General features: G+C 43.8%; 1 protein-coding gene across 1 annotated transcript; it reads right to left on the bottom strand.

The window, feature by feature from the left end:
- Positions 1-966: 966 nt before the first annotated feature.
- On the bottom strand, positions 967-12840 carry HRG (histidine rich glycoprotein). The gene is made up of 7 exons (XM_003256614.4): positions 12658-12840; positions 9812-9928; positions 8835-8925; positions 7057-7223; positions 5980-6060; positions 3712-3813; positions 967-1863 (listed from the first exon to the last, which is right to left on the bottom strand). The coding sequence occupies exons 1-7, from the start codon at positions 12838-12840 to the stop codon at positions 967-969; spliced, it is 1638 nt and encodes a 545-aa protein (XP_003256662.2).
- Positions 12841-22543: the final 9703 nt, after the last annotated feature.

Here is a 22543-nt window from a genome sequence, read left to right as displayed (position 1 = left end):
GCATGATGGCTGTCACTCATGACGATGATCATTGGTCCAACAGTCGCCCTGGCTGACGGATAGTCACTATCCTGCTTCCTACCACCTGGACAGCTTGGCACTGTGTGAGATCCTAGAACTGTGGCCCAACTTTGTGTGGAAAGTAGCAGGGCAGGGCAAGGGGACTCCAAGAAGGACTGGGGTTCAATTTCCCACTAAGCAAGTAGGATGGCATCCTCAAATAGAAATTAATTTGTTCTGAGCATAAAGTGACATTTCTTGTGCACCTGAATTTATGGTCATGATTCATGTTAGCAAGCTTCTTTGCAATTTATAGCCAGAGGTTTGTTTGTTTCATGACTGAATTTAGAACTTATTTTTCCAAAAGAAAATTTAGACGCCTAGTAATAATCACTAGGAGAGAATTTAGGTCACTTTAATAATAATAAATAGGGGGAGGGTGGGAAGCAGGAGAGCATTCGGAAAAAGAACTAAAGCATGCTGGGCTTAATACCTAGATGATGGGTTTGATGCATGCAGCAAAGCACCATGGCATGCTTTTACCTACATAACAAACCTGCACACCCTGCACATGTGCCCTGGAACTTAGAAAATAAAATGAAATAAATGATAATAATAGTTTCAATACCATACTTTATTGGTATGCCCAGGTATAGCCCAAGCAGTAACAGAGACTCTAGAATTAGAGTTAAGTCCAGGAAAGAAGGAGATTCTGAGTGGCATAGATTTGCCTTAAGTGATGTAGTGGTGAGTGACAGAATTAACTACTAATTGGCAGCACTGAGTTCTTTCCTCTCCTTTCCATTTGATCTCCTTCTCAGGCCATCTCTTTTCCCATTCACATTTTGCTGCATCTTCAGTATGAAAGTGAGTCAAAAAGAACTGTAATTTTCACAATTACTGGTCATTTTATCTATGTTTCTAATTCAATGTATTATTCATTTTCCTCTTCAAAGGAATCACATTTTATTTCGGAAATGTATGTGCAAAAAACGTGGAAACTTGTGGAAACTCACTCTTGAACTTCCCTGGACATGATTCAGAGGCTGATTGAGGAAAGGGCTGAATGTCTGGCTTTAGAGGGTGTTTGTGGGGTGGCAATGGGAAGCTGGGAAAATTGGCTTCAGGAAGTGGCAGCACCTCACCTTTGCTTAGAGGAGGGAGTCGGTACACAGATCCAATTTGTCTGCAATGGAAGGGACGGGGTCCTTTACCTGGGCCTTGCCTTTTTAAGTGCCCAGGTGGTGGGCCATGGCCATGGCAACAGTGACCTTGGTTATGGGGTGGTGGGTCACAAGGTCCATAGTCTTGGAAATCATGGCAGTGGGGATGGGGGCCATGGGGATGGGGGCCATGGGGATGGGGGCCATGGGGATGGTGTCCATGAGGATGGCGTCCATGGGGGTGGTGTCCATGAGGATGGTGTGCGTGAGGATGGTGTTCATAGGGGTGGTGTCCGTGGGGATGCTGTCTATGGGTATCATGCTCATGAGGATGGTGTGCATGGGGATGGTATCCATGGGGGTGGTGTCCATGGGGATGATGCTTATGGGGATGGAGGTCACTGAAATTACTATTATGAGAATGTCTTTGGGTCCCATTTGTGTCAAAAGTGGCATGTTGACAACTTGAGCAGGACATGGGCAATAGTGGAGGAGGGCCTTGTGGAAGTGGGGGTCCATGTGAGTGATCTCTTTCATCTGGAGGAGGTGGGGGTCCATGTTTGTGTGGCTCATGGGGATGATGATGATCTCTGGATCCATGGGGCTTGAATGGAGGCTTGGTGGCAGAAGAATGCTTATGCCCACCCCAGTGGAAGGGATGTCCCAAATGAGGCGGTACACCATTGATGTTCTCATGTTCCTGGAAAAGGTCACAGAAAAGTGCCTATCATCATGTAACATAAAAGAAGATGGTAGATACTTGACTTGATTTACACCAATGGCTCCCAGATCATAGACTCCACAAATCAATTTAAAAAGTATTACGAAGAAAGATTCTCAAATTGTTATCTAGCCCAGTTGATATTTAAAATATTAGCAACAACTATCATTTACCACCATCATTGTTTCACAAAAGAAACGATTATTTTTTCTGAGACTGAATCTCACTCTGTCACCCAGTCTGGAGTGCAGTGGTGCAATCTCTGCTCATTGCAACGTCCACCTCTCAGGTTCAAGCAATTCTCCTGCCTCAGCCTCCCAAGTAGCTGGGACTACAGGTCTAAGCCACCACACCCACCTAATTTTTTTTTTCTTTTTTTTGAGACAGAGTCTCACTCTGTTGCCCAGGCTCCTAATTTTTGTATTTTTAGTAGAGACAGGTTTCACCATGTTGAACTCCTTGTTTCAAGTAATCCACCCATCTCAGCCTCCCAAAGTGCTGGGATTACAGGCGTGAGCCACCACACCCAGCCTGGAATGAAATTTTGATTAAAAAAAAAAAAAAAAGAAGGAGCCAGAAACACGATGTCAGAGTAAAGGATTGTCCTTTAGATGGATAAATGTTAGATATAAAAAACTTCATTATCCTTAATTTTTTTTTCATTTTTACTACACAGAGTGGTGAAACAGTATCACGGCCTGGCACGCATCTGTAGACCAACACTGGAAAACTAGTGCCTTATAACTGATATTCTTAACTGAGGTTTGACAGTATCGACATCCCTTACTCCTAAAGGCTGAACACTTGACCTCTTCTCTCTCTTCCTTGTTCAGAGTTTAATTTTTAAAAAATAGCTACAGAGGCCGGGCGTAGTGGCTCACATCCATAATCCCAGAACTTTGGGAGGCCGAGGCAGGTGGATCACCTGAGGTCAGGAGTTCGAGACCAACCTGACCAACATGGAGAAACCCCATCTCTACTAAAAATGCAAAATTAGCTAGGCATGGTGGCACATGCCTGTAATCCCAGCTACTCAGGAAGCTGAGACAGGAGAATCGCTTGAACCCAGGAGGCAGAGGTTGCAGTGAGCCGAGATGGCACCATTGTACTCCAGCCTAGACAATAAGAGCAAAACTCCTTCTCAAAAAAAAAAAAAAAAAAAAAGACAGAGCCATGTTCATGGTGACAATCCTGCCCTTTGTTCCTTTTTCTTTTTTTTAACTTGGGATTGGATGTTTGGATTATTTTAAGTTTTGTTTCTGATATGAAAAATTTTGTGAAGCAAATCTTTGTACTCATGTAAAAAATAGACCAAAGATTTCTGAGACAGATGCAAAATATGGTTTTGCATCTTATTTTATATACATTTACATAATAAATTTGAGGCTGATTTATTCCCCTTAGATTCTGTGCCCAATAATATAAGCTTAGGAATGACTAAGTCTCAGCACTAGAGTCCCAACTACAAGGAGCATTTTCAAATTCCTTCAAGTTTGGTTGAATTGGACACGATTTTAATTTTCTGCCAATTGTTACCCCTCTTCAATTCTTGGAAAAGTTTTCATATTTTTTGTGTCATCTGGCAATTGCACTCCTTTCCCCAGTTGTAGGATACTCTCTGTATCTTTTTTCTTGCATGTCTGTCTGTCTCTCTCTTTCTGTCTCTCTCCGTCTCCCTCTGTCTCTGTCTCTGTCTCTCTCTCTCTCTCACACACACACACACACACACACACACACACACAGAGCTTTAGGAACCAACAACACTATTTGTGTACGTATGTCACTTAATCTGGCACTGCCATGACAGAGTCTGCTTAGACAACCCACCTGAGGGTCAAAGACTTCGCAGTTTATGACAAGGTCTTTTGGGCTTTCCAAGTCCAAGGCTTCTACATCATAGAACAAATCTGCTCTGCAGAATCCAAAGACCTACAAAGGAATGAGGAGCTGTTAGTGTGTCCAGATAGTGTGAAGATGACCAGCCAGAGTCAGCTTCCAGACATTCAGAAAAGGAAGAAGTGCTTTAGAAAAATCAGGGTAATATGATCAGATATTCCCACCAGTTGTTCAGCAATCTTTCCTTCTTAACACTTTGGGGAAAGTGCAGGTAGTGAAGGGTATCACTCAAGTTGCTGTGGTTTTTTTTCATGAGCGGACACCAGCACTGGGCTTCCCCATGGGTGGTGGAAATGATGAGGAAAACCACATCATTGCTGCCTTGCCTTTAGGCCAACCCTTCTGCACTGGAGACCTCAGTTGCCTGTGCCTAGGACAATGAGGGATGGTGTCAAAGAGGGATTTTTACAACTTCAGCTGGTCCCTTGGAGGAAAGTGTTGGACAGGAAGGCATCTGTATAGCATAAAGACGGGTTTTCATGGACATTGTCAAGGCAAGTGTCTGCTGACTCCACCCAAGTACAAGGGCTAAAACTGGCTGCCACTCGTGTGCTCCAGATGCTCCTAAACCCACCTGTGAAAGATCGACTAGGACAAGAGGACGGCTGTCTGCTAGAAGAAACTGCTAAGCATTGAGGTTCTGAGTACAGTCTGGGAATCAGAGAGACCTATGTTAATCCTGGCTTCTCCATTTCCTAGTTGTGAGTTTGGGAAAGTTACAAAAGATTTCTGAAAGTCAGCCATTGTAAAATGGGGATAATAATATGTACTCACAGGTCGTGGGAGGGATTAATTAAACGAGAGGATGCAGTAAAACACTTACCCCTGAGCCTCCTCTTCAGCTCTGGTGCTTCAGCTCTGGGTTTACATTATCCACACCAAGATCATGAAGGGTTTGTTGGCCATAGGAGTAGGGGAGGGAGGTGTCGTTTCTGGTGGCCACTAAGAAGGATTCTAGACCTGGTTCAGCGTGGATATTAGAAGAGCTAACGAAGGTACTAATGGATGGTTTCTCCCTTTTGACCAGGGAGAATGTGTTGTTAAACCTCAGAAAAATCCTGGACTTGGCATCATAATTAAAATTCCACTTCCTAACACTCTCTAGCTAAGTGCCCTTAGGTAAGTGCTTTTAATTTTAGGTCCCCTTGTCACAGGGAAATGTAGGCAGATAGTTGCTTTTACTTGTCAGCAGGATTTTCATGAGGCTCTGACCTGGCAATAATAGATGTGGAGGTGTTTCTTTAACTGTAGGTCACCATGCAAATGCCAGGTGGTATTAATAATGTCTTCCGGCAGCTACATGGGAATCTATTTGTAAATGATTAGAGGAACAATCCCACTGGACTTTGTATGAGAATAACTAAGTTTTAATCTCAGCTTGATTGTGAACATCGGCAAGACCTTTCCTTTGCTGAGCTTCAGTTACCTCCTCATTTGTCAGGTGGGATTCCTGTGAGTGTCAATGATGTGGAATTAATAAAACCACCCAGTGTAGGGTCTTAGTACGAGTTACTATAGTTCTAACTAAGCCTTTAATCCTAATGAGTTAGAAACTTAGTTTTAAGTTTAGGTATATATCATGTATATTATAAAATCATGTTCTTATGGTTCGCTTAGGTTCTCTGTGCCTCAGTTTCCCTACCTGCTAATTTGGGATAAAAACAGTATCTATCTCATATGGTAGTATGAGGGTTAATAAGTTATCATAGACCGGGCATGGTGGCTCATGCCTGTAATCCCAGCACTTTGCGAGGCCGAAGTGGGTGGATCACCTGAGGTCAGGAGTTTGAGACCAACCTGACCAACATGGTGAAACCCCATCTCTACTAAACATACAAAAATTAGCTGGGCACGGTGGTGCCTGCCTGTAATCCCAGTTACTCGGGAGGCTGAGGGAGGAGAATCACCTGAACCCGGGAGGCGGAGGTTGCAGTGAGCCGACACCGCACCATTGCACTCCAACCTGGGCAACAAGAGCGAAACTCCATCTCAAAAACAAAACAAAACAATAAGTTATCTGATGTGTAAATCACCTAGAAGAGTGCCTGGCAGGTACTAAGTGCTTCCCAGATGATACTTTGTATTTCACAGACATTTCTTCCTCCTTCTCCTCCTCCTCATTTCCTTTTCCTCCTCCTCCTCCTTCTTCTTTTATCTCTGTGACTCTAGTCAACAATCACAGACATTTCTTATACTCACATTGGGGTGTCTGGGGAAATTGTGTCTGGAGCAGTTCCGCACAGAGAAGTCCACAAAATAACCGGTTCCTTCTCCTCCTCTCTAGAACAGATGGGATCAAAATGGTTTCAAGAACAGACAAAGAAAAAGGAAAAAAAAGCAGTAGATAACTACCATTCAATATTTTTTAAGGCAGTATGAGAATTCAAAATCACCAGTATGTGTCATTTTTTAAAACGGTTTCTGCCTTTTAAAAATGTATCACCTAAGTGATAAGGTGAATACCATTTCACTGAAAATGTTCAAATAATAAATGCATAATGAAGTAGAGTGTGAAAAATCACCCCTCCTGCACTCCAACTTCTTCCCAGAGTTTTCATTCTCATTTATTTGATGTGTTTCCTCTTCGAGTGTTTTCCTAGATGTGTTACACATACACAGGTAAATCTAAGTGTTTCATATAAAAGGATCCATAGTCTAAGTCCTGTTCTATAACCTGCGTTTCTCTGTACCAATATGTTTTCAAACTACAGTGCGCATGGGTCCAAATATTCTTTGAGCAACTGCATGGTACTCATTTCTTTACTTGTATGCAACACTATCTATTTAACGCTGCATTTTCTGAATGCATAGCAAATGTCAACCAGTTGCTCTACAAGACAGCTCTGGGTGAAAGCACTTGGGTCCTTGTAGAGAGAGCAGGGAACCGTCTAACTATAGGCACATTACTTGGTGTGGTGCGGTGGTTTCTCTGAACTTCAGTTTTCCATCAGAGTACAAGAAGGTTAGTATTGGATGATTTGTAATGACACAACCCTCATATGTTCTTGTCTTTCCCTGTTTCCTCTTTAGATTTTCTCTTATCTCTGTCAGATGTCCACTCCCCTACCCATCCTTCAAAAAAAAAAAAAGTGTTTGAGGAAGACAATTTTTTGGTATTTTTTTAATACCTGCTGCCTGTCTTTTATGGCCCCAAAAGTGACAAATTAAAAGGCAGCTGGTCAATTGAGGCAGGTGGAGAGGGTGTGCCATTCAGTTTCTGCCGCCAGGTTGGAGTCTGGGCCTTCAGACTCCAGCTGAACCTTAGTGGAGACTCACCACTCTTGCAACTCTCTCGATTCGGTCCACTCTGAAAGAGGCAAAGTCATCATTCTCCTCTTTGTACTTCTCAAGGGCTTTGTCGGCTTGTTTTCTGTAGCGCTCAGTATCCTCAAAGAAATCTAAGAGGACGGGACTGTCTTTGGTATTGGCCAGTGCTGAAGAGACTGGAGAAAGAAGATGGCAGTGTCACAGTTAAGGGCTGGAAATGTTAATAGTGGCTTGGTGGCAAGAATGACAATAACTTTCATTTTAAGGATGGGCAAATTGAGGGTTGGAAGAGCTAAGTAACTGCTTCAAGATCAACCAGCCATTTGGCAACAGAACTAAACTGCTGATTCTTCCTTCGAGTCTTTCTGATCCCCATGTCTATGTTGTGACCCCTACTCATGATGCCTTCACCAGTACCACTGATAAAGTGCTAACATATATATATATTAATATGACAACTATGACATTTGCTAATAAATATATAATCTATCATATAATATCTATTGTATATTTATATATTCTATCATACATCATATATTTATATATTATATATCATATATTTATATATTATATAATATATATTTATGTATTAATATGATATATATATTAACATATATATTAAATAATAGAGATGGGGTTGAGCCACATTGCCCAGGCTAGTCTCAAACTCCTGCGCTCAAGCGACCCTCTGGTCTCAGCCTCCCAAAGTACTGAGATTATAGACGTCAGCCACCAAACCAAGCCACTAATATTCTAATAAGTTCTTCCTGTTGTTGCCAAGGAGGAAGACAGAGCATTAACATAGAGTTTTGCCCAGAGAGAGGAGAAGACACAGATCATCCTTTCTTCAATGCAATCTCCTGTGGCAGTAGCTTGCATTTTTGTATATAATATCATATTTAGACTTGCTATTTTAAAAAGGAATCCTGTGATAATTCTTCCTGAAAATGTAAATTAAAAGGGTATGGAGGCCAGGCGTGGTGGCTCACACCTGTAATCCCAGCACTTTGGGAGTCCAAGGTGGGCAGATCACCTGAGGTCAAGAGTTTGAGGCCACCCTGACCAACATGGAGAAACTCCATCTCTACTAAAAATACAAAATTAGTTGGGTGTGGTGGCATATGCCTGTAATTCCAGCTACTTGGGAGCCTGAGACAGGAGAATTGCTTGAACCTGGGAGGCAGAGGGTGCAGTGAGCCGAGATCACACTATTGCACTCCAGCCTGGGTAACAAGAGAGACACTTCATCTCAAAAATAAAAATAAATAAATAAAAAAGCTTTGGAATTTAGAGTTAATACTCCTGGGATAGTGTCACGTCTTCACAATATCTTGGCTTTGTTCTTGAGGCCAAGTCATTTAACCCCTTTGAGCATCAATTATTTTGTCTTAAATAGAAAGTGTCATAATCTTTACTTCATAGTCCCAAGACTTTACCTCCTCCCAAGACTATACAACTGGCAGATGATGACTCAAGCTAAAGCAAGTCTGACTCCAAAGCCTATATCTGTAATGATGCAAACCTACCTCTCCTAAATCTCTATTTTCATGCATTGAATTTCTTTAAAAGAAGGTGTACCAGTACCAGGGAAACTTGTCTCCCTTCTGTTCTCTGGAGAATGAATAATGATGGAGTCTATGAAGGCTTTTCTTTCATGTACATCATAGATGTACATGAATACATCTGAATATATATGAATACATATGTACATAGATGAGACAAATACCACTGTATGATTGAATTTGTATTAATCAAGAATTAATTAGCAATTTGACAAATTACCATACCAGAACTTGTGGTGCAGTTAAAGTCAATCACTCTGAGATCCTGAGATTCATGGGAATGTCTTCTAGCTATTACCTTACATTGTCCGATCACCTGTAAGAAAGAGGCTATTGAGGACTTGCTGAGTCATTGCATCCTGCCTTCCTCAGGTCGGATATGAAAGAGCAAAAAGGTGATGCAACATCCTCCTACTGTTCATTTAAAAACTCATTTCTTTCATCAAAGCTTGTCTCAAACCCTGCATTTTCTTAGTCAGTTTCTGTGTGCTGCATCCTGTTGGCACTCAAAATCCTCAGGAGAACCAGCGAGAAACTATTTAAAGCATCATGGCCATACCCTAAACACTTTCAAGGGAAAAAGTGGTGAAACTCCCAGGAGTGTGAACCTCTCATTTTCTGGAAATGAAATCTTGAATCTCTGCTTATTCATCTTCACGTTCTCCACCTGTGTCAGAGAGCCTGGCATTTGAGTACCCACCTCCCACATGCAAAGCCAGATCTTATTCCTCAGCATATATCCTAGGTGCTGAACAAGACTCAATTCTTCACTGCAAGTAACTCCTTTGGCCATTCCTGAAAATAGGACCACTGTACATAGGACACAATTACAAGTTCATAGATTCTCATACCTGTAGACTGTCAAGAGTGGAAGGCCCTTAGAGTTCATGAATTCCTAAACCCACTTCTTATTTTACAGTCAAAAAACACCAAAGTGGAGGGATGTTATTAGGTGATTTTCCCAAGGACCCACAGCTGGTTATGCTCTTTGATGGGACCACACGCCCTGCTGAGTTGTCTTGAACTGTGTTCCCAGGAAAGACTGTCAAGAGTATTGCTCAAGGTTAACATCATCTTCATGAATCTCAAGGCAAAAGCTGCCCTTTCTCTTCTACTGTGTTAGCCCAGACATTGGCTGAGTGAACAGAGTAGATGGAAAATAAGAATGATAAGAGCAGAGGGAAGGTGCCCTCTTTACTTACTATTTCAGATGGACGTCTGGAATCAGGTGACTCACAGTCATTCCAGTATTTCCTGGATAGGACCGAACAGTCAGATTCTTGCACATCTAAGGCTAAGTAATATACAGTTGTATTTTCCTGAGGAATGCCAAAAGCAACATGTGAGTAGCACATGGAAACCTAGCAGGTTGTTTTTTTTTATTTATTAAAGGTATATATTTATTACTTAAACAGAATTCCTGTTCCTCTCACTGTTTTTGCAGATGCCCTACTTTTGTGTCATTTGGTCTATTGATTCCAATACATAGCTTCAATGAGTTATTTCCAAATCTTTTTTTTAAGTGGTCCTGATTTGTCTTCTGCCCATAAACTTTAAGAAGCTATCACTAAATGGCAGTGGTGGTTTAGTGGAGGCATCATCACCTACACACGCCTAGAAATATAAGTCATGACAACCTCATCAGGGCCTCCAATCTGTCCTTGTAGCTGTGTCCTCTTGCCCAGCTCTATTACTGATCATGGGATTTTCTGCTTTGATGTCGCTTTGCCCAAAGCTAAATCCTCTCTCTTCTCTTACAAACCAGCTGCCCTCTCCACTTCCCTTGTCTTTGTCAGTGGCACCACTAACAACATATTGCCTTAGACTCTGGGGTAAAACATGTAAACCTACGAGATGTTTTCCTTGTCCTTGCTTTTGCTATCCAGTACCAGGCCCTGAATGGTCTTTCTCGGCAACATCTCTCATGTCTATTTCTCAGTCTCATTGCCCTGACTCCCACTAACCCAGGTCTGCCCCTTGTTCTTTCATTCCTGAATACATAAATAGCTTTCTACTTCATGTCCCTGTCTCTTGCCTCAATTTCCCCAGGCACATCAGGACGCCTCCCCATCCACCCGCTCTCTACGCTAGCTCTCAGAAGTAGCTCTGTGCTGCTGTATCCTATGCCCTAACATGTGTTGACGAGCCTGGCATGGGACTAATGGTCACTGAATTACTGGTTGAATCCTAAACTCCTGCACACCTGTTCTCTGCAACCCACAGTGCCTCCCTCTGTGATACTTTCAGAAGGGTAAACTGTCCTCTGTAGTACTCCTTGTCTGGCCTCTCTAATTTCAGTTTTTCCACCAGAGGGAGAGTAGGTTATCTGGGGAGCTTAGAGGCAGGCTTCATGTCTCTCTATAATGTCTATCAGCTCCTCTAGTCCAGTTTAGGTAGGCGTGTAATCTAAGTGAAGACAGTAAGCTTTTCTCACCTCAAGACAAGCCCACAGGCTTGGCTCCCACCTGATGGCTGCTCCAGAGCCTATATGGAACTTCTGGAATCCACCTGCTTATATTCAATGGCTCCCTAACACCCTTCTTCCTGATTCTATGCCCACCTAGAAGTGCTGGTGTCAGGAATTCACCAGGAACACCTTTACCCAGACCTGTTCAAATCCTACCTATGCGTGATTACACAGCGGAAGCCTCCTCCCATCCAGTCTTACTAGATCTCCCCTCATTAAACTGCTCCAGTACATTTACCACTCCTTTGGTCACTTGGCTATTGTTGGGGCTCAGAACATGGTACCTCAAAGTATGGTACTTTGGCATGCTGAGTCCTTTGAACTGAAGGAAATGGGAAGGGCCTCGGAAGCCAGATCTGTCTGACCTTCTGCCCTTTGTTCTCCTACTCTGCTTTCTCCCCCAAGGCAAGCCATAGAAACTAAAATTTCTCTTCTCCAGGGCAGGTCACAGATGGTAGAATCCCTCTCCCCGAAAGCACCCATAAATCCTAAAATATGAATCTAACCTTCCCCCTGTGTCTTTCTTTGTAGGAGCTGGCCATAAAGAAATTCTCTGACCTACTCTCTTTGATAGTAGATCCTCAGATCCGCATTCCAAAGGGATCGTGTCCCATGCTTGGGAGCAAGAAATGCCACACAGAGAGGCCATGAAGAACTCAAACAGAGAGGCCTTGCTGGGTCCTTCTTTCAGTCTATGACTCTTAGATTACAGCCTTTTGTCCCATCACACTTCTGCATTCTGCACAGCCTTCATGGATTCTAAGTATGCAAGTGGCCAGTTTCTTTGGATATCTGAGTCTTCATTTATGAAGACTCCAGTGTCAGGTAAACCTTGGATTAAATAAATTTGTATGTTTTCTTCTACTATTTTTTTTTTTTTTTTGAGATGGAGTCTAGCTCTGTTGCCCAGGCTGGAGTGCAGTGGCACGATCTCGACTCACTGCAACCTCTGCCTCCCAAGTTCAAGCGATCTTTCTGCCTCAGCCTCTTGAGTAGCTGGGATTACAGGCGCCCGCCACCATGCCCAGCTAGTTTTCGTGTTTTTAGTAGAGACAGGGTTTCACCATGTTGGCCAGGCTGGTCTTGAACTCCCGATCTCATGATCCGCCCACCTTGGCCTCCCAAAGTGCTGGGATTACAGGCGTGAGCCACTGCACCTGGCCTTGTCTACCAGTTTTATTTCAGGCTCAGTTAGGAGCCTTAGGAGGATTGAGAAAACTTTTCCTTCTCTCTAGTTTATCCTAGTAACTTACACTGTTTGCCTATATATGCCAGCGTACTATTATTTCCTGGAGGCCAAGGCCCATAGTTTATTCTAATGTTTCTCTGGCAGTACTTAGCATGTAATTGGGCTCAGCATAAATGCTAATACGTACCCACAAATCGAATCATAGTTAAGGGCACACTAATACCAAATGTTAGTTTGAAGGAAAAAAGAACAATTTAGAGCAGCCACAGAAGCCAAACAAAAAACTCTGACCAAAGCCATTCATTGTGCAAAGCAGTAAGCCTAGGGGGTAGAGTCACATTTGCCCCTGTGTGTAATCTCCCAACTCAGCTCTGCCACTGGCAGTTCCTCACCACTCTGTCCAAGTGGGCATCAGCAACCCGCAGCAATTGGAAAAGGTAGCCATCCCGTCGCCTTTTATTGATCAGGTCTAGAGCTTTCTCAGCCTCCGGCTCAACAGCACTACAGTCAGTGGGACTCACGGCACACGAATACTGCAGTGTGATCAAAAGCAGTGCTGCAATGAGCGCCTTCATTTTGTTAAACCATCCCTTGCTATGATCTGCCACTGCAGAGAATTTTATACAGACTTTCTGAAACACACGCAATTGATTAAACAAAACCTTGATACATTTTTATTGTGTAACTGGGGGTGTTCACCTTGACCCTGGGTTCAAATAACCATCAACAAGCTGTAAATGATTAGTGGGTCCTGGGGACAGAAAGTTGAGAAATGCTGCTGATGAGTGGGTGGAATTGTGATCTGCACAAGTCTGGATTTTTCTAGTAGATAGCAGATCTAAAGTACGTCTTTGAACATAAGCAGCGCCTATGTTGGTGTAGGGGGCGGGGCTGGGGTAATTTTCCTCCATCTGCCTGTCTGTCTCGGCTGGAAATCTCCATCATCAGTCAGTGGACTGATGGATCATGGCACTAAAACTCCTCAGTAGAAGGCAGCTGCATTATCTAAGGGAGGGAACATGTTAAACAGGTACCATTATAAAAGGAAGTGACTTCAGGTAAAATAGAATAATGAAGAGCCTGTCGTTTTGAAGTCAGATCTGAATTTCTAACCTGGCTCTATTACTTTCTTACTGTGTAATGCTGGGTAAGCAGCAAAACTTCTCTGATAATTAGTTTCCTCATTTATGAAATATGGATTGATACCTCTTGGCAGGCTTGTGTGATAATTAAATAAGAAAACAGGCCGGGCACGGTGGCTCATGCCTGTAATCCCAGCACTTTGGGAGGCCGAGGCGGGCTGATCACAGGGTCAGGAGATTGAGACCAGCCTGGCCAGCATGGTGAAACCCTGTCTCTACTAAAAATACAAAAATTAGCTGGGCATGGTGGCAGGTGCCTGTAATCCCAGCTACTTGGGAGGCTGAGGCAGGAGAATCGCTTGAACCCGGGAGGCAGAGATTGCAGTGAGCTGAGATGGTGCCACTGCACTCCAGCTCAGGCGACAGTGTGAGATTCCATCTAAAAAAAAAAGAAAGAAAAAAAGAAAGCAACCAATATAATTCTTGGCATAGAGTAGGTGCTGAATAAGTGATGCTATTTATTACTATTAGTGTGCCTGCGAAGAAGTTGGGGACACCTCATGCCATCCCAATTCCCTGCAAAAAGAATTGGTTCACGTGGAAGAGGATGGTGGTGAGAGTAAGAGTCAAATAGTTGGATGCCTGTCCCACTGTGAGAAGGGATCAGCATTGGGGGACTGGGCTATGATGCAGCTGACCCCCTACCTTCACCCTTCAGAAGAAACCCGTATACCTATATGCAACCCTCAGGCCAGCAGAGCCAGCAGCATCAAAAGGGACCAGAGGGAATCAGCCTAGGTTCCGTCCTCACTGCCAGCAGCCAGTTAGGCAGCATCTCCATTCCTCCCTGTTCTATCCACAGTGAGTGCCTGTGAGAGTCTGCAGTAATGTCTCTCAGACTCGGCTTCATATTAGAATCACCCCAGGAGCTTTAAAAAGTCCTGATGTCAAGGACTCCCTCCAGGACAATTTAATCAGAATCTCTGGGCGTGGAGTTTGGTATTGGTAGTTTAAAAACTCCTAGGTAATCCAGTGTGTGCAGTCAAGATTGAGAATTACTGGGATTCTAGAGTGAACTGAAGAGAGGGAAAGGATTTGAAGATAGAAAGAAAAGGGAGATATATGAAAAGTAGATCTCATTTCCACAAGTCAGGGTTAGTGAGTGCAACATGTTTTGAATAATGTTTGCAATTGAACTTTTAATGTCAGTAACCTGGCTTTTAAATACCCAGTGGGACCAGCCCAGTGTAACGGAGAATGACAGGAATGTATGGAATCTGGTCAAGGTGTTAAGAGGCTCCAACCCAGTGGGGAAGGGGAAAGCTATTGATTAAAACAAAAACTATTTTGAGTTTTTGTTGTTATGAGTTTTTCTTATTATGAATTGAGCTCCTTAATGAAGCTCTTCTATTATGGCTATATTGGCTGCACCCTAAATGGGGTGTCCTGGGTGAACCAAATGCTGGTGTAGGGAAAGGAATGGGAATGTTGAGGGGATGGGAAGAGGCATCAAGAGCAGGAATATAATTTTCCTACAGTACTGTTCTGCTGAGACTAAGGAGTAGCTCAGGGAGTCATGCATCCTCTTCCTCTTGCTTTATTGAATCTTAAAGAGCGATACAGTACTAATGATGCCGTTCTAGCAACTGGAGTAGCTTCAGGGGAGAGAGCACATTAAGGGTGCTGGGATGGTAATGGTTGGGAGGAAGCTGAATGGTAGTAAGAGAAACATTCTGTCCTGAGAACTCTGATCCAGGAAGTGATATGTGGCTTTGGGGATGGTTCCTATTAGCATTATGGGAACTAGAGAGTGGCCTCAGATGGAAGTGCTGACTTCACACAGATGGTATCTTTCATGCGCGTCCGTGTGAAGAGACCACCGAACAGGCTTTGTGTGAGCAATAAAGCTTTTAATCACCTGGGTGCAGGCGGGCTGAGTCCGAAAAGAGAGTCAGCGAAGGGAGATAGGGGTGGGGCTGTTTTATAGGATTTGGGTAGGTAAAGGAAAAAGGGGGGTTGTTCTCTGGCAGGCAGGAGTAGGGGTCACAAGGTGCTCAGTAGGGGAGCTTTTGAGCCAGGATGAGCCAGGAGAAGGAATTTCACAAGATAATGCCATCAGTTAAGGCAGGAACAGGCCATTTTCATTTCTTTTGTGGTGGAATGTCATCAGTTAAGGCAGGAACCGGCCATCTGGATGTGTACGTGCAGGTCACAGGGAATATGATGGCTTAGCTTGGGCTCAGAGGCTTGACATTCCTGTCTTCTTATATTAATGAAAAAAATAAAAAGAAATAGTGGTAAAGTGTTGGGACGGCGAAAATTTTGGGGGATGGTATGAAGAGATAATGGGCAATGTTTCTCAGGGCTGCTTCGAGTGGGATTAGGGGTGGCATGGGAACTTAGAGTGGGAGAGATTAAGCTGAAGGAAGATTTTGTGGTAAGGGGTGATATTGTGGGACTGTTAGAAGAAACATTTGTCATTTAGAATTATTGGTGATGGCCTGGATATGGTTTTGTATGAATTGAGAAACTAAACGGAATAAGAGAAGGAGAAAAACAGGTATTAAAGGTCTAAGAATTGGGAGGACCCAGGACATCTGATTAGAGAGTGCCTAAGGAGATTCAGCATAGTCCTACCAGCAAAGATTATTTATTTACTTCAAGAGTTAAGAGTGGCAGTTTGCCAATAGCACCAGGAGATATCAGCTGTGATGGCTTGGAGAAACAGTGTAAACTGGCAGTGTAAACAAGAGCAGGGCATGTATGAGTAGTTGAGAACGGTGAATAGGAGTATGACTAGACAGAAGATAGTAGGGGTGACAATTTTTTTGGGGCACAGTCTAAGTTGGTCTGCTCTCTGGAATGAGACTGGGGCTTAATAAAAAGGAGCGTCTATACAGGAGCTTAAATGGGCTGTACCTTGTAGCATTCTGAGGACAGGCCTGAATTCTGAGAAAAGAAAGAGGTAAAAGTATTTCTAGCCCTTTTTAAGTTGGTGGCTGAGCTTGGTGAGGTGTGTTTTTAAAAGACTATTAGTCCGTTCTACTTTTCCTGAAGACTGAGGACTGTAAGGGTTATAAAGGTTTCACTGAATACTAAGAGCCTGCAAAACTGCTTGGCTGATTTGACTAATAAAGGCCGGTCTGCTATCGGACTGTATAGAGGTGGGAAGGCCAAACCGAGTAATTGTGTCTGACAGAAGGGAAGAAATGACTGCGGTGGCCTTCTTAGACCCTGTGGGAAAGGCCTCTACCTATCCAGTGAAAGTGTCTACCTGCCAAGAGGTATTTTAGTTATCTGACTCGGGGCATGTTGAGTAAAGCTAATTTGCCAGTCCTGGGCAGGGGCAAATCCCTGAGCTTGATATGTAGGGAAGGGAGGGGGCCTGAATAATCCCTGAGGAGTAGTAGAATAGCAGATGGAACACTGAGAAGTTATTTCCTTGAGGATAGATTTCCATGATGGAAAGGAAATGAGAGGTTCTAAGAGGTGGGCTAGTGCCTTATACTATAGCATAGCCTGCCTTTGCTGGCGTGTGGCGATTAGGCCTGGTGGAACTGCCATCAATAAATCATGCGTGATCAGGGTGAGGAACAGGAAAGAAGGAAATATGTGGACATGGGGTGAATGTCAGGTGCATCAGTCATGGGGGTCAGGTGTGGTATCAGGAATAATGTGGGAGGCCGGATTGAAGTCCGGGCCAGGAACAATGGTAATTGTGGGACTTAACAAAGAGTGAGTACAGCTGAAGGAGCCAGGGAGCAGAAAGTATATGCCTTGGGTATGAGGAAGAAAATAGATTTTGGAAGTTATGAGAAATGTAGAGAGTGAGTTGAGCATAGTTTGTGATTTTTGAGGGCCTCTAAAAGTATTAAAGCAGCGGCAGCCACTGCACGCAGACATGAGGGCTAGGCTAAAACAGTCAGGTCAAGTTGTTTGGACAGAAAGGCTACAGGGTGCGGTCCTGGCTCTTGTGTAAGAATTCTGACCACACTAACCATGACTAGGAAGGAAAGGAGTTGTTGTTTTGTAAGGGATTGAGGTTTGGGAGATTAATCAGACACGATCAGCAGGGAGAGCACGTGTGTTTTTATGAGAATTATGCCGAGATAGGTAACAGATGAGGATGAAATTTGGGCTTGACTGAAGTAATGGGGGCTGTCTGTGAAGCCTTGCAGCAGTACAGCCCAGGTAATTTGCTGAGCCTAATGGGTGTCAGGGTCAGTCTAAGTGAAAGCAAAGAGAGGCTGGGATGAAGGGTGCAAAGGAACAGTAAAGAAAGCATGTTTGAGATCTAGAACAGAATAATGGGTTGTAGAGGGAGGTACTGAGGGTAGGAGAGTATATGGGTTTGGCACCATGGGATGGATAGGCAAAACAATTTGGTTGATAAGGCACAGATTCTGAACTAACCTGTAAGCCTTGTCTGGTTTTAGGACAGGTAAAATGGGGGAATGGTAAGAAGAGTTTATAGGCTTTAAAAGGCCATGCTGTAACAGGCGAGTGATAACAGGCTTTAATCTTTTCAAAGCATGCTGTGGGATGGGATATTGGCATTGAGTGGGGTAAGAGTGATTAGGTTTTAATGGGATGGTAAGGGGTGCATGATCGGTCACTAAGGAGGGAGTAGAGGTGTCTTATACTTGTGGGTTAAGGTGGGGAGATACAAGGGGAGGATGTGAAGGAGGCTTTGAACTGGGGGAAAAGGCGGCAATGAGGTGTGGCTGTAGCCTAGGAATAGTCAGGGAAGCAGATAATTTAGTTAAAGTGTCTCGGCCTAATAAGGGAACTGGGCAGGTGGGGATAACTAAAAAGGAATGCTTAAAAGAGTATTGTCTAAGTTGGCGCCAGAGTTGGGGAGTTTTAAGAGGTTTAGAAGCCTGGCCGTCAATACCTACAACAGTTATGGAGGCAAGGGAAACAGACCCTTGAAAAGAAGGTAATGTGGAGTGGGTAGCTTCCGTATTGATTAAGAAGGGGACGGACTTCCTTTCTACTGTGAGAGTTACTTCAAGCTTGGCGTCCGTGATGGTCTACGGGGCTTCCGAGGCGATCGGGCAGTGTCAGTCTTCAGCCGCAAAGCCGAGAAGATCTGGGAAGGAGTCAGTCAGAGAGCCTTGGGCCAGAGTTCCAGGGGCTCTGGGAGTGGCTGCCAGGTGAGTTGAACAGTCTGATTTTCAGTGGGGTCCTACACAGATGGGATACGGCTTAGGAGGAATCCTGGGCTGTAGGCATTCCTTGGCCTGGTGGCTAAATTTCTGGCACTTGAAGCAAGATCCTGATGGAGGAAGTCTTGTAGGAATGCTTAACTGCTGCGGCTTAAGCGTGTGCGGCTTAGGCATTTTGAAGTTCTTGTATGCTGGAGGTGTAACTCGGTTTTGTCTCACAGCAGAGGCAAGTAATTGTAACTCAGAAATGTGTTGCTGTCTGGCTGCTGCTTCTCTATTATTGTACACCTTGAAGGCGAGGTTGATTAACTCCTGTTGTGGGGTTTGAGGGCTAGATTCTAATTTTTGAAGTTTTTTCTTAATGTCAGGAGTGGATTGGGTGATAAAATGCATATTAAGAATAAGGTGGCCTTCTGGCCTTTTTGGGTCTGGGGTGGTATAGTGTCTAAGAGTTGCTGCTAAGCGGGCCATGAACTGGGCTGGGTTTTCGTCTTTTCCTTGGGTAGTCTCTTTAAGCTTGTCATAATTAACAGCTTTGTAAGCTGCCTTTTTAAGCCTTTTGACTAGGCAGGAAATCATGTAATCTTGCCTAGCTATACCTGGGGAATTTGCCTGATAGTTCCATTGGGGATCTTCTCGGGAAACTGCTCTAGTGCCTTCCTGGAGGTCTGGCTCGTGAAGCCGATGGTTATCAGTGTGAGATTGGGCTAGAGAAAAAACTCTTTCCTGTTCATCTGGGGAGAGGGTAGAAGTCAGGATGACATTTAAGTCACTCCAGGTTAAATTGTAGGACAGAGTTAGATATTGGAATTCCTGTATATATTTAGTGGGGTTTGATGAGAAGGAGCCTAAACGCTGACTGATCTGAGAGAGGTCTGATAGAGAAAAAGGTACACATACCTTGACTATGTCTTCAGTTCCAGCCACCTGTCTAAGAGGAAATTTTTGGGCAGGTGGGGAAGAACTAGTTGCGTAACTAAACTGTAAGCTGGACCGGGTGTGAGGAGGGGAGGTGGTAGAAGGATTACAGGGTGGAGGAGTGGAGGCTGAGGAGGAATTGGGACTTAGCTCAGCCTGGCAACGAGCAGCCTGGGGAGGACGGGAAAGGTCAGATGGGTGTGTAGAAAAGGAAGACGGGAAAGACTCAGCGACACTTGGGGTTGGGACTGAGGGGACAGGCGGGAGGGAAAGAAGGAAGATTTGGGATGAGTTGCACTGGGAACAGAGACCAGGGAGGGACCAATGCGTAAAAGAATGCCTGGACGTCAGGAATGCCTGGACGTTAGGCACCTCAGACCGTTTGCCTATTTTACGACAAGAATTATTTAGATCTCGTAGGATGGAAAAATTGAAAGTGCCATTTTCCGGCTATTTGGAACTACTGTCGAGTTTGTATTGGGGTCAAGCGGCATTGCAGAAGAAAATAAGATGCTTAGATTTTAGGTCAGGTGAGAGTTGAAGAGGTTTTAAGTTCTTAAGAACACAGGCTAAGGGAGAAGAAGGAGGAATGGAAGGTGGAAGCTTGCCCATAGTGAAGGAGACAAGCCCAGAGAAAAGAGTAGAGACACGGAGAAGGGGTGGGGGGTTCTTGCCCTCCAGAAAAGCAGAGAATGGGTAGGGGGCACAGAAATAAGGGGTTGGGGCACAGAGATAAGAGGTCGGGGTTCCTGCCCCTCCCCTAGAAAAGCGTGACTTGCCACTAAGGGTGAAGGACCAAGGCAGGCATCCTTGTGTGGTCTGACACCTCTGAAACCTGGGTGAATAATCAGAGAGGCGTCCCTGCAATGATTAAACACCAAGGGAAGGCTGCCTTCCTTAGTCCATGACTGGCGCCGGAGTTTTGGGTCCACGGATAAAACGTGTCTCCTTTGTCTCTACCAGAAAATAAAAGGAATTGAAATTAAGAGAAGGGAGAGATTGAAGCGTGGCGCCAAGATTGAAAGGAGAACGAGGTTGAGGGATAGTGAGGGAGGTTGGAGAAGAGAGTAAAAAGAGGCCGCTTACTGGATTTGACATTGGTGAGATGTTTCTTGGGCTGGTCAGTCTGAGGACCTGAGGTTGTAGGTGGATCTTTCTCACGGAGCAAAGAACAGGAGGACAGGGGATTGATCTCCCAAGGGGGGTCCCCTGATCTGAGTCACGGCACCAAATTTCATGTGCGTCCGTGTGCAGAGACCACCAAACAGGCTTTGTGTGAGCAACAAAGCTTTTAATCACCTGGGTGCAGGCGGGCTGAGTCTGAAAAGAGGGTCAGTGAAGGGAGATAGCGGTGGGGCCGTTTTATAGGATTTAGGTAGGTAAAGGAAAAAGGGAGGTTGTTCTCTGGCAGGCAGGAGTAGGGGTCACAAGGTGCTCAGTAGGGGAGCTTTTGAGCCAGGATGAGCCAGGAGAAGGAATTTCACAAGATAATGCCATCAGTTAAGGCAGGAACAGGCCATTTTCATTTCTTTTGTGGTGGAATGTCATCAGTTAAGGCAGGAACCGGCCATCTGGATGTGTACATGCAGGTCACAGGGGATATGATGGCTTAGCTTAGGCTCAGAGGCCTGACAGTATCTGGGCAGACTGGGCAGGTAGAATCTTCATCTTCATGTTTTCTTTTCTTTCTCTTTCTCTCTCTCTCTCTTTCTTTCTTTCTTTCTTTCTTTCTTTCTTTCTTTCTTTCTTTCCTTCCTTCCTTCCTTCCTTCCTTCCTTCCTTCCTTCCTTCCTTCTTTCTTTCTTCCGTCAAAGTCTCGCTTGCTCTGTTGCCCAGGCTGGTGTATAGTGGTGCCATCTTAGCTCACTGCTGCAACCTCCACCTCCCAGGTTCAAGCAATTCTTCTGTCTCAGCCTCCCGAGTACTGGGACTACAGGTGCCCACCACCACACCTGGCTAAAATTTGTACTTTTAGTAGAGACAAGGTTTCACCATATTGGTCAGGCTGATCTCGAACACCTGACCTCAGTGATCCACCCACCTCGGCCTCCCATAGTGGTGTGATTATAGGAATGAGCCACCGTGCCCTGCTGTCTTCACATTTTCATTCTGCATTTAGGTTATTTCTGTGTGTCCTGACCATTTTATCAGAAAAAAGAGTTAGCTAACAGAATTTTTATTCTTTAAACCTTTTTGATTCATAATAGAACACATGCCCTTTGCAAAAAATGTGGAAAATACAAAAAGCATAAAGAAAATTCACCTCTAATTCTACAACCATAAGGAAAACCAACTATTTATAATGTATAATTGCTTCATACACTTTTTGCTATTTGAATATATGTAATATATATGTTTTGCATCATTAGAATTATTCTGTACATACAGGTGTTTCTTTCCTTCCACTGTAGTTGAGTATGTATTTACTTATAACCTCTATTTTTTTTCAGGTATTAATAGAAACCATATAAGCTTTATAAATGTTTTTGTGTTTTTATAGGATTTTAAAATTTTGAGTTACTTTAAGTATACAATTTTTAGTCACAAACACAATCCCTGCACAAAGTAAAAAAGCAAACAATATTTTAGAATATTGTAAAATAAAAATTAAGTCTCTTTCCTCCATTCTTCACCTCCCAAACCCTTTCCCAAGAGAAGGACTTTTAACAATCCCTTGTCATATATGGCTTACATATTGTATTTTCCCTTAAGGTTATACCATGAGGACTTTCTCAGATCATTAAATATTCTTCAGAAAGATTATTTTTGAGATTACATAATATTGGTTGTTATATATGTGTTAATGTATTCAACATTCCCCAATTTTTGGCCATGTATATTGTTACCAATTATTTGTTCTTATAAGTAATGCTACAGTGGACCTCTTTGTAAATCTCTGACGATGTCTTTGAGAATCACTAGACTGGTTGACAGAATTTTTTTTTTTTTTTTTTTTTTTTTTTTTGAGACAGAGTCTCACGCTGTCGCCCAGGCTGGAGTGCAGTGGCGCAATCTTGGCTCACTGCAAGCTCTGCCTCCCGGGTTCACGCCATTCTCCTGCCTCAGCCTCTCCAAGTAGCTGGGACTACAGGCGCCCGCCACCACGCCCG

This window comes from Nomascus leucogenys, chromosome 11, assembly GCF_006542625.1.
Source record: "Nomascus leucogenys isolate Asia chromosome 11, Asia_NLE_v1, whole genome shotgun sequence".
NCBI lineage: Eukaryota > Metazoa > Chordata > Mammalia > Primates > Hylobatidae > Nomascus > Nomascus leucogenys.
Note: the sequence above shows the minus strand (reverse complement) of the source record. Positions and strands in the feature narration are given on the sequence as shown.

Coding starts and splice junctions, on each gene's coding strand:
- HRG (XM_003256614.4), bottom strand. CDS start 12,840: ATGAAGGCGCTCATTGCAGCACTGCTTTTGATCACACTGCAGTATTCG. Junction 9,929..12,657: donor ATGCCCACTTGGACAGAGTG/GTGAGGAACTGC, acceptor GGCATTCCTCAG/GAAAATACAACTGTATATTA. Junction 6,061..7,056: donor TCGAGAGAGTTGCAAGAGTG/GTGAGTCTCCAC, acceptor CATCTGTTCTAG/AGAGGAGGAGAAGGAACCGG.